Here is a 12,287-nt window from a genome sequence, read left to right as displayed (position 1 = left end):
GGTTCTGCTTGTTTAAATGTACAGTAATAAATAAAGTAAATATATCAGTCCATTACATTTGCTATATTAACAGTCATCCAAGTGTCTCTTAAAATGCACATAGAAGTCAGATGGTCAGCCAGTTTTATGATGTCTGTTAGACACATTCATTTAAAAGGCATTCTAAATGTACAAAGATAAAATGAGAAGATGTTCTCAGAAAATAAATTACCCATTACTCTAAAGATAATTGCACACAAATAAGACATGAATTATTGTAAAATAAAACATACTAGATAAAAATGTGTCTCGTCCTTCTTACAACTGCATTAGAAAAGAATAGATCTATTTAAGTCACAGCTAGAGAGGACTAGCTTTCAACTAAATGAAAAGCTGCATGTCTCTCTCTCTCTCCTTCTCTCACTCTAGAATCTCCAGCTCGGTGTCTATTGACATACCACAAGGGCTTAGTCCAAATGAACAGCACGCTGTCATTTTTTCAGAATCGATGCAAAAGTAAGCGGAGTTTAAACAACAGTCCTTCACCAGCTAACCAGCGGTATGAAAACCTCGACCTCTCCCGAACAAGACACATTTAAAAAAAAAAAAAAGGAACAAAAGAGGAGGGAAAAGATCTGTTACCTTGACTTTTCTGTTTGGTCTTCTGACGCAAGGGAACCTGCAAGAAATGCAGGAAGGAAAGAAAGGAAATTTCAGATTGTATTACAACATTTGTAAAGAAAGACTGGGGGCGACTGGAGGAGGTGGTGTTTATACGGAGGATGGAATCTAAAGACCCACTTGCAGCGAAAGGGAAGCTACTAGCTGAAGCATAAAATGTGTTAATTAAAACTGATGTATGTGCAGTTAAACAAGAACAAATGTAGCACTATTATATATATGAATCTATCCACTAGTGCTTCCTGTTTCACACCCACAGGCAGCCTCTCTCTGACTGCTTTTTAGCTGAATCGTATAATGTTCTCTGAAGTAGAAAAAGAAAAGTTAAGCCTGCAACATTTTAAGCCTCATTACCTTTATTAGGGATAATTACTGACATGTAAGGGTGAAAAATACGTCAGGTATTTTGTTGTTATCACTGAGCTCTTAGCACATTGTGGGCATTATTGTAAACAAATAATAAAAACAAAAATATCACTGCTTTTTCCCCCTTTTTTTCTTTCTAGTACACATATCTTCCCCTACATGAGTAAGATGTTGACAGAATACGTGACAGATAGGAGGATAGTGTCTCAATATTAAAAAAATATTGTCCACATTTGGCTGATTTTCCTAATTATAATGTATAAATATGCTTAGTTGATTATGTTATCCCATATATATTTATGTATTTTAATTATATGCATTCATTTGCATATTTACATACAGTATATTTTATCCAACATTATTATATGGAAAATACATCTGCCTTACTGAACAATAGAGAAATGAAACTAAGGGTTATCAGCTTGAGTTAAAAATTACAGGGGGGCCTGAGGTTGAACTTGAGCTGCCAACTCAAATTAAAAGCTGAGTTGTGTGTTTTCACTGCTATTTTAGCCTGAGTTAGTTCACATGGGTTAGCTAACCCAAGTTAAGAACACGCCATTTTGTGCAGTGTAGACATCACTTCATATAGTTTAATTTGAGTCCGGAGAATAGGGAATTAGGAATCAGAAGTCCTGGGTTCTGTTCTTAGCTCTCCCCTGACCTGTTGTGTTACCTGAGACAAGGCAACTCACTGCTCTTTGTCTCAGTTTTCCCATCTATAAAATGGGGACAATAATAGCTATTCTTTTTAAAGCATTCAGACCTCTCAGTGAAAAATGATGCCTACAAGCTTAGTATTTTGATATTTGTTTATGCACACAACCCAGCTATGCAGAGGTGATATTCATCTGATGAATTGAAGAACTATGTAACAAAGGACTACACTGTTTCTTTGACCACTTAACTTGCCAAGATATTCATCTTTTAAGTTATATTATCTTTAGGGACAGAAAAGCTATTTTATGCCCTTTGGGGAGGTTTTCATGGCTCCATGTACAGTTGAACTCATGGTAACTAAGACACTTGGCTTTAGAGTGGCAGGGACATACAAAAAAATATCAAAATCATGTTTTTTAAAACCTCAAACATTTTCTCAATATTTTTCTCTGTAACATAGTTAACACATACATAACTGTGTACCAGAAAGTTTTTATTGGTGCTTATTTGGGATGACCTACCTAACTCACTTGTGGATGGCTTTGCCAAGAGTGAATGAAACCAGACTCATGTTAATCATCACATATTCCATATTATTTTTTATTTATATTGTGGTCCATTGGGTGTTTTTCTCGCAACAATGCTCCATGGCAATAGATCAAGGAAAACAATGAGCAAATAGACCAGTTACATGGGAGCCACTAATGTTCCCACACTCCCATATGGGCTGACCCTGAAGTCTTCTTTCCAAAGGAAGTTGTACCTGATTCAGGCCTGAGCCCATAGGAAGATAGTAAGAGCTGCCAGGACTACCTCCTTGGACCCAGTACCTCCTACCTAGCAATTACGATGGGATGAAGAAAGAGAAAGATGAAATAACACCTCTTATGCAGAAGCCAGGTAGTAGGAATGATGCTATGATGCTGTAAAGATGACGCATCGTTGAAATCCAGATTAATGAAATGTCATGATGGTAAGATTGCAACACAGTGACAGGATGTGGCTCTCTGTAACTATTTGATGAAGAAGTAGCTCTCCGGCTAATGCACGACCTTTATCACTGAGCTAAAGCAAAATAGCTTAGACCATAGACAGGTCTGAAGGGAAGAGACAGAATCCCCATTGCATGAATCATTTATAATTGAACGGAACAAATCACTGGTAAATATAATGGCGGCATCCCCGGAGCTGGGCATGGATTGCAGTCGCCATGAATTAATATACACTTCTGGTACCAATTTCCATGGTTCTAGTAGCAGAAAGCCATAAACTTTTCTGTTAGATGAAAAACATAAAACCTGTGATTAGTGTGCTCTGTTTTCACAAGCCCAACAGCCTTTATTACTTGTTAATAAAATCATATAAAATAAAATCATATAAAAATAAGAACAGGAGCATTTTCTCCTGTAAGAACTATTCCATTTATTCCTAACAGGTCATGGGCACAGTCAAGGGTCCCTGTAGTCCAGGATTCTGCAGCAGTGGAATTTGTCATGGAATCCCCCCACTCTCACAGAATTGTGCTCCAGAATTTCAGCTCCAATACCCATCCTGGTCCCAAAGCTAATAAATTTAATATGGGGAAAAAACATCTGTACTCACTAAACTCATGTTCATATTTAATATTATTGAAACCTCCATTTTTTTAAATTTTAATTAATCTACCACTAAACTTGCAGTCTGCAATGTGACAAAGAATCCAGAGACTTGCAATATTTAGGTCCGGCTTGTCACAAAACACACAGGATGTTGAGTTGTACTAGCAAATGGTTCTCCAAAAATCAGATTGAAGTTTCCCATCTTCAAGATATCCAGCTATGGCCATTATGTGTAGGGAATCTTTCAATTCAGGATACTCGAGTGGATAGCATAAGGAATCATCAATAAAGAGCCACTTGGGATTTTCTGATTTGCAAGTTTAACTTGAGACCAAGAGACAAATCCCTTTAACAAGGAGGAGTTTTTCAAGACAATGAGAAGCAGCTAAAAATCAGTATAAAAACAGACCCAACCATAATCAATCAAACTAATGGTCCAAACCAGTGGTATAGCAGCCACGTCAAAAAAGACTATATGGATTACAAAAAGTGCACTCACTGGAACAACATAAGACTACAGTGTGCCAGATTGTTATGTTTTCATCATGAGTGCCATGATATTTGGTATGCTTCTTAAAGCCCCAGCTCCTGGAGTCACCCAATTTATGTGAGAATCTCAGTTTTCATTATCCTTCAAAGAGGAAAGCCGAAAACATGAATCCCCTAATGGCCCCAAAATAGAAAAGCAAATAAACCGAATCTAATTTTTTAAAATCTCCTTATTTTTAAGCCACTCATGATTTTGTTCAGCCTGACTTCTGATTTTTGCTTGCAGTTGACAATAGTGGAATTTTTTTCATTGTAGTTTTACCCATCAGGAATGTGGTGGACAGTAATAGGACTAAAAGAACAGGAGTACTTGTGGCACCTTAGAGACTAACAAATTTATTTGAGCATAAGCTTTCATGGGCTACAGCCCACTTCTTTGGATGCATAGAATGGAACATATATTGAGGAGATATATATACACATACAGAGAGCATGAAAAGGTGGGACTGTGACCTACTGGAACCTCTGCACCTAAATGTAGACTGCAAACCTATGGATTACTATCCAGAGCTCCTCCCGCAGAGTGCAAATACATATATGCACTAGATGTAGCTTGATGAAACTGCAATGCTCAAACTAGGTCACATTCACTTTTCTCACTGGCTGACCCAATCAATAGGCAGGAACTTATAGAGATGTGATGTTTTGGGGGATATGTCTGTGTCAACTGACAAATTCCATTTTGGTTTTGTGAACATCACGTTGTATTTTCAACCTCCGTCTAGAAGGTAGCCTTTGGTGTGGCTTCGAGCATTCATTTGGTAGCATGAACTTGACATCTGGTGGACAGATTATGAGTATGCTCCATAGTGTAGCATAGCTCCATAGTGTAGACTCAGCCTAGCGCCAATGGAAGGGGTTTTTCTGTTGCTGTAGGAACACCACTTCCCTGAACAACGTTAGCTACGTCAACAGAAGCACTCTTCCATCAATATAGATGAGTCTACACTGGGGGTTCTCTTGGAATAGCTGCAACACTAACAGATGTGGATTTTTCATATCCCTGAGCACCGACCTAAATTTTAAATATAGACCAGGCCTTAAGGCATCCTGTAAATCTCTTGTGTTTTAATGGTAGAGTGTTAGAGATTAAGGCCAGAAGGCACCACCAGATCATCTAGTCTGACCTCCTGTATAGCACAGGCCATCAACACCACTCAGCAACCGCACACTAGCCCAACAACTGAAATGAGGCCAAAATATTACAGCCCACAGGAGACTAGACTATTGCACTGCAAGTAGAGAATAGGAGAGCCCAAGGTGCACCAGTGCCTGAGGGACCCACAATGGTAGAGAAATGATTAAGTGAGAAATACCCAGATCATCCTGGCAAGTGACCCGCACGCAGATGCTGCAGAGGAAAGCAAATAATCCCCAAGGTCACTGCCTATCTGATCTGGGGAAAATTCCTTCCCAAGCCCACATATAGCAATGAATGAGAGTATGAGAGTGAATATATAACATATTCCTTTGCTAACCCTGTGTTCCGTGCTTTACTGCCATGTTATACCTGAAAGGTGTAAGTAGAAAACCAGAGCTCCCACACCAGGTGATCTCTGGAGAGAATGTGTCTAAACAACTGTAGGTTTGGGAGGGCTGATGCACTGGTTCTGGGGTCTAGGCTACCAGATGGTGGGATACCACTGCCCAAGAAGGGTCAGACATGGGATCTGCACCTGAGAGAGTGCCAGAGAGACCCAGAATCAGGAACAGTGACCAGAGTCACTACCAAGACCCAATGGGCTTAAAAGCACATGGGACTCAGCTGTTGAATCCAATCAAAACAGACTGGTGCTCCTCCAGAAAGCAGGACTGGACCAGGTTGTAACAATCTCATTGGCTGGCCCAATCAATAATCAAGAACTTATTTAAAGAGTGAACGTGACCTCAGCCTTTTGGAGAGCAAAAGTACACACACAAGTAGGGCACTTCCCTCAACCCATCCTGCGACTAATGGCTCTAGCCAAAATTGGAGATATACTTACAAGAGCATTCCCATCAGCAGCCATGTAGGATTCCAAAACCCAAGGGGAAAAGCTGCAACAAAGAAAAAAGATGTTTACTTAAGATCTAAGCCACACTTTTACAGCATAAATCTCAGTGAAAGGGGGAAATAGTTTTCAAAAATGTTCTAAATTGCCTAAGTTTACAAAAGTTATGTTCTTCAAACATAAGGGTGCTGTATATGATGTAACTTTACTAGCAGAGAAGTAAAATAATGATCTGGACCTGAGGTCTAGCTTCATCAAGTCTCTTTTCAAGATGCGCAATATAAAAGCTCAAGGTTAAAATTTGTTTTAGGCAATGGGTAGAGCTGGTCTAAAACTAATTTTCCCTGTAGAAATTTTTGATTAAAATGAAGAACTGATAAAAAAAACTCTAAACTTTTCATCAGAAATGTAAAGTTTTCAGACTAAAGGCTTTGGCCAAAAATGGGGTAGTGTGTCAACGGAATTTAGTTTGTTCCTCACGTACCCATTCTCCTCTATGGGCTAGGACCCCCAGCTGGACTACATCTCCCATAAGCCATCCTGGTGTCCACTTTTGGTGGGGAGAAGAAGTGCAATATTAAGTCCTTGGCCAAGGTGTGTTATAGGAGATGTAGTCCAGCAGGGGATCTCTTCCAAAGAGAGAATCTCTCTCCAGGTTTTAGGCCACCAGTCTAGATAATAGCAGCTGCAGCCTCAGTATGATTTTGGAGAGCAATATTCTTTTGGACCCTGAAATACGGATTTGTGTCAGGCAAAATATCAAAGCAACTTACCGGACAGAAGAAAACCACAATAACTTTACGAGGACCAGCTAACTAACTAGAAAACCAATCCCTCAAAAATAATGGACATCAAAGAGTCTTTCAGTAAACTGGAGAGTTTAGAGAATACAGTATTTTGTTTAAATGAGCAGCAGCCGGAATGTAAGGAAATATAGTCACTCTTCAGGGAACTCTATAATTAGTACTTTTTTTCTGTGCTGTCTAAAACTGTGAATTTAAGAGATATGCCATTCTTAATATGTAATATTTGTTTTATTTTGAAAATAAAAACAGTAAACAGAAAAATACATATATACAGAGTCTGGCCCCCAACAGTTTCAAACCAAAAATAAAAAGATGAACGTAGCTAAATCTGAAGAAATATATTAATAAAGAGAGATGCTATAGAAAAGAATGTCAAGGTTTAGAAGTCATATCCAAGTATAAACAGGAAGAGAGGAAACATCTTAGTTATACAAGCAAATTAAAGCAGAAGCATCAAATGCTGAACCAGAAAACGAGGGAATAACTGAACCAACAATTGACAATGGTGATTACTGTGATGTGACAGGTCTTCCCATAATTTTTCATTAATTTTTTTGTAATTATGAGAATTTACACAGCTTTAGATCACTCTGAGCCTGTGAGTGAAAGATAAGAGATTTAGGTAACTGTCAAGGAAAAAGTATGGCTAATAGGGGCCATTTATGCTAAGGTGGCTGAAATTGGTTTCAGAAAAATCTTTGTTATGACTTTGACTGAAGGTAAAAATTTTAAAAGCATTGAAGTAACTTGAGAGCCAAAGTCCCATTTCCAAAAATGACTTTGACACATAGGCATCTAAGTCCCATAGACTTTTTCCTCATGTTAGTTAACTTGAGTCAAGTCCTGCAATTGAATAATTTACTGTTATAGCCTCACATTAAGCAGGTCAATGGTCTTATGATAGAGGCCCAGGACAGGCAAATGATCAGTTTCTAAGGTAAAATGTCTTCCCACTAAGTAGACTTTGAATCATACAATAGCAAAAAACATTGCCAAGAACTCTCTGTCAGTCAGGGAATACTTTGCTTCCAGTGGGGTGAGAGTACGAGATGCAAATATAACCAGATGTTCCTCCTGGAGCAGAACTGCACCCGACTCCTGATTGCATTCATCAGTTTGAATCACTACAGGCTTCCTTGGATCAAAAAAAGCACAGGATTGGATCTGACAGAGGACTTGATGCAAGGTTTCGGAAAGCCTGATTTGTCTCTTTAGTCCAGACCAACTGGCCCTGGCCCTGAGTTAAATCTCACAGCAGCTTTGCAAGGATACTAAAATGGGGCAAAGCACGGCCACCTATGTATTGAGTTAGGCCAAGAAACAAATGTAAACCCTTATGATCAGTGGGTACCACTAGTAAAGCAACAGCTTGTACCCATTCACCTGTCAGTTTCAAACCATTGGCTGACAGAGAATGCCCTAGAAAGTCTACAGCATCTTTTGCAAAACTTAACTTAGCTGCATTCAACTTTATGACAGCTTGTCGGAATTGGGTTAGCACCTGGTCCAGAATACCATTATGCTCAGGAAGGGTCTTAGCAATGACAAGAATGTCATCGAAATAGCAACATGCCCCCTGGATAGTATCAAGGAGCTAAAAGACCACTCTCCAAAATACCTCAGGAGCAGAGACTAAACCCAAAAAACAGACGTTGATAGCAGTACCTCCCAAATGACATGTTGAAAGTCAATAACAACTGTGAACTTCCAGCCACAGTTATTTGCCAATAATCTATCAGTAATCCAACATAAAGAAAACCCAGGATCCACTTACCCGGCATGTCACCTCTTTGAAGTTTGGCCGTTAAAGCTGCTCATGCTCCACCTATTTATTAAGTGCACTAAAATCTGTGCACAGTCAAATGTCACCATTCTTCTTGTATACAATCACTGTGGGTGAGCTCCTTTCCACATCCCGAATAATACCATTATATTTCATGCACTGCAGTTCTGCTTGTATTTTGTCCACAAGTGCAGGGTGTACAAGACATGCAGGCGGTGCAAAGGGCTTGGCATTCCAATCCAACTGCAGAGAATACACACATCCCATGGACAGAACACCATCACTGTTAAATAAATCATGGTGAGGTATCTGAACAATACATTGGATATGCCCTTCTAATCTAGCAGACACAAATACACCTGAGGTGTCCTGTGCAAGTTCACAGATCATATGACAATAATGGGACTATCTGCACAACAGTGCCTTTAACAACGTAAAACTTTGAAGTCAAAGCTATGCGTTTGTACAGCACAGAGCGTACAGCTTCACTCAGTGTCTGCAAAGCATACCAATTCCAAGCTTTTATATCCACTGTAGTCAGAGAAATGTCCAGATTATGAACTAACCCAGAGGGGAGTATGTTAAACTTCAGTACCGGTATCCACCATGCACTTCATCGGTGTACCATTAATTTCTACAATACAGGATACCGACTGCAGCGCCTTGCCACATGAGAAGATCAGATTAAAAGGTGACATCAGGGTCCCTGGTAAAGGTAGTCTCATGCAGCTTCATATTCACAGTATGCACTTCAGGCCTATCCTTGTTATAGTGTACCACGGCACACTAACTTAAAGTGTACTCCTTCCCACAAGCCCAACCCTTAGCAGTTCTAGCTGAGCTCACAGTGAAATTGGCTATGTGACCGTACTGCCACAACAGTAACAGTGAGGAGCGGGCCCCTTTTGCTGATGTGGTCATGTTGCTGGTCTAGGTGGCATTGTATGACTCCGGGCAACTGAAATAGAAGGAGGAGCTGATGGTTTAAGAGTAGACACAAAGGTAGTAGCAGCCTGACACAGAACCTCTTTCAGCCTGGACCATGTCAACTGCCTCATTCTTAGCAACTACAGCATCAAGAGTCAGCATTCTAGAATCTTCCACCAGTAACCATTCGCCCAGGCAGTCATCAGGTACACCGGTCACAAAAATGTCCCTAACCACAACTATCATAACATCCCTAAATTCACAGTCCTGGGCCAACCACTGCAAACAATATGCAAACTCATGTATGGTTTCATCGGACTGCTGACAAGCTTCAAAATATTTCTTCCTCAAATAGAACAGAATCTCCAGTGCAAAAATGCTCATTGAGGCACTGCCCAACCACACTAAAGGAGGACTTGGGCTCTGGAAGTCCATCCTAAATATCAATGTGATCATGGCCTAAGCAGTCGTGCAGCAAGGGTAACCTAGCAGCAAAAGAGAGTTGCATGATCTGCACATATATCCCGCCATCAACACTTTACTGATCTTTCCCAGTACTAATCTCTCAGCCTCCAATCTTCAAATAAAGTAGCACCAGTCACCACCAGAAATGATGTTCAGGCAGCATGGGTTGCACAGTAGGAGTGCTTGTTACCATGTCATCACACTCAAATGTACCCCAGAACACCCAGAAAAAAAGCAGCAGCAGCAGCAAAACACGCTGGTAAGTTGTCAATCAAAACATGTAAAAACCATGAACCAGTCAAGTCAGCAACAGTCTGAACAAAACAGGACAGTCTAAAATAGGATTGCCAACCCTCCAGGCTTGTGCTGGAGTCTCCAGGAATTAAAGATTAATTTTAATTAAAAGTAATGTCACGTGATGAAACCTCCAGGAATTCATCCAGCCAAAGTTGGCAACCCTAATCTAAAATGCCGATATGCAGGAGCAGACCAAGAGTAGCTGCACACAACCAATTTGTCACAGTGGGATTTCTTCAGAGATGAATGTTTTCATTTTCAGAAATCATTGATATTGAAAAACTATTGAAATTTCTGCACATTGGGGAGTCCGGGGGAAGCAAGCAGAGTTTAGACCAGCACAAATATTAGTACTCTTTACTCCTGTTCTTACAAGATCTACATTAACCAAGTGGCATGTGAATAACAGATTATGCAGTTAGCACGGGAACACAGCAAGTGACTTGTAAGAAATATTTTGCAATCATTTCCACCTGGCTACTGCCTCCATTCTGAAAAATAGAGATATCACTGTCGAAGATCAAAAAACCACAGAGAGGAAATAAACAGGTATCCACAATCCTCATGTCAAATGGGAGACCTAATCTGCTAATCACATTTTTCTTGCAGAATTTAAAAAGTATAGTGTCTGAGTTTGTAGCTCCCAGGTTGTAAAATACAGTGCATGTGCTGATTTCTAGAGCTTTTTCTAGTATCTCACTTGTATCTCAAGGAGATGGAGGATCATCTGTAGATTTTCTCTGATGTACCTGTATCCAGGAAGGTCAGAAACTAGACTGATCAGTTGTTCCACCAGGCCATCTTCAGACCCAAATGATGAACACTTTTTGAATTCCCCATGTACTGTACCCAATGCTTTATTCGACATTGGTGAGGCCTCATCTGGAGTACTGTGTCCAGTTTTGGGCCCCACACTACAAGAAGGATGTGGAAAAATTGGAAAGAGTCCAGCGGAGGGCAACAAAAATGATTAGGGGTCTGGAGCACATGACTTATGAGGAGAGGCTGAGGGAACTGGGATTGTTTAGTCTCCAGAAGAGAAGAATGAGGGGGGATTTGATAGCTGCTTTCAACTACCTGAAGGGGGGTTCCAAAGAGGATGGCGCTCGGCTGTTCTCAGTGATGACAGATGACAGAACAAGGAGCAATGGTCTCAAGTTGCAGTGGGGGAGGTCTAGGTTGGATATTAGGAAACACTATTTCACTAGGAGGGTGGTGAAGCACTGGAATGCGTTACCTAGGGAGGTGGTGGAATCTCCTTCCTTGGAGGTTTTTAAGGCCCGGCTTGACAAAGCCCTGGCTGGGATGATTTAGTTGGGGATTGGTCCTGCTTTGAGCAGGGGGTTGGACAAGATGACCTCCTGAGGTCCCTTCCAACCCTGATATTCTATGATTCTATGCTGCATTCTGGCCTATGTTGGCTGCAATTAAATAACATTTCAAAATGTAAATGAGCTAAAGCAGCTGCAAAACTACAGATTCCCCATTTGTTTTTTTAAAGGACAAGAACTCTACACTAAAGCATCATCAACAATTAATGTTTTTCCAAAGAGTACCTGCACCTAAATTATATATTTAGGGGTTGATGTCACCGCCTCTGGATAAATGGCCCTTTGAAAGGTTATGATAGGTATAAAATCAAGGCCAGTCCTGGAAGCAAGAAATGCATTTTAACAGATTTATACACAGCTTGGTTAGAGGATTTCATACCTCCAGCATCCTTGTTTTCAAATAGGTTGAAGGGGATTCAATCCCTTCACATGGATCTCCCCCAAAAAGAAGATTTCTGACTCCTCTTGAGAAAGGCCCAAGAAAAACTGGGGCAAGGTTCACTGATATAGATATCAGGTTCTGTAGATATAACCCTGACTGGATTGCAGCCAGTTACTGAGCTGTCAATCCAGCAGGGAGATGTGCAGACAGGCTGCATGTGCACGCACTTCTGAGGAAGTCTGAAGGAAGCCGTTCCAAGAGTAGCTGGCTCCCAGAAGAGAAGGGGAGGAGGAAAAAGTAGATTCAAGGGAATAAGGATGCTGGTGCTAAGGCCACTCCTGAAGCACTCAGGACAAAAACAAACTGTTATGGTGGCTGACTGTACTGGGGGTATATTTCTACCCTTTATCTGCACTTGCCAGTGTAACCAACTGGTGAGTGTGTGGTGTAGGATCCCTTTTGTACTGATCCA

The 12,287-nt window shown here is 40.5% G+C and overlaps 1 protein-coding gene across 1 annotated transcript in view; it reads right to left on the bottom strand.

Annotated features, from left to right (window-relative positions):
- IPCEF1 (interaction protein for cytohesin exchange factors 1) overlaps positions 1 to 10,970 on the bottom strand; it is a 59,869-nt gene extending 48,899 nt beyond the window's left edge. The window contains exons 1-4 of the mRNA XM_024201602.2: positions 10,803 to 10,970; positions 9,432 to 9,619; positions 5,819 to 5,870; positions 622 to 658 (exon numbers count right to left, since the gene is read on the bottom strand). Coding sequence (XP_024057370.2) covers positions 622 to 658; positions 5,819 to 5,870; positions 9,432 to 9,619; positions 10,803 to 10,970 — 445 coding nt within the window. The remainder of the gene's footprint in view (positions 1 to 621; positions 659 to 5,818; positions 5,871 to 9,431; positions 9,620 to 10,802) is intronic.
- Between the last annotated feature and the right edge of the window lie 1,317 nt (positions 10,971 to 12,287).

The sequence above is a fragment of the Terrapene carolina genome, unplaced genomic scaffold (assembly GCF_002925995.2).
Source record: "Terrapene carolina triunguis isolate 2854851 unplaced genomic scaffold, T_m_triunguis-2.0 Scaffold85, whole genome shotgun sequence".
Taxonomy (NCBI): Eukaryota; Metazoa; Chordata; order Testudines; family Emydidae; genus Terrapene; species Terrapene triunguis.
This window is presented reverse-complemented; position numbering and strand designations above follow the sequence as displayed.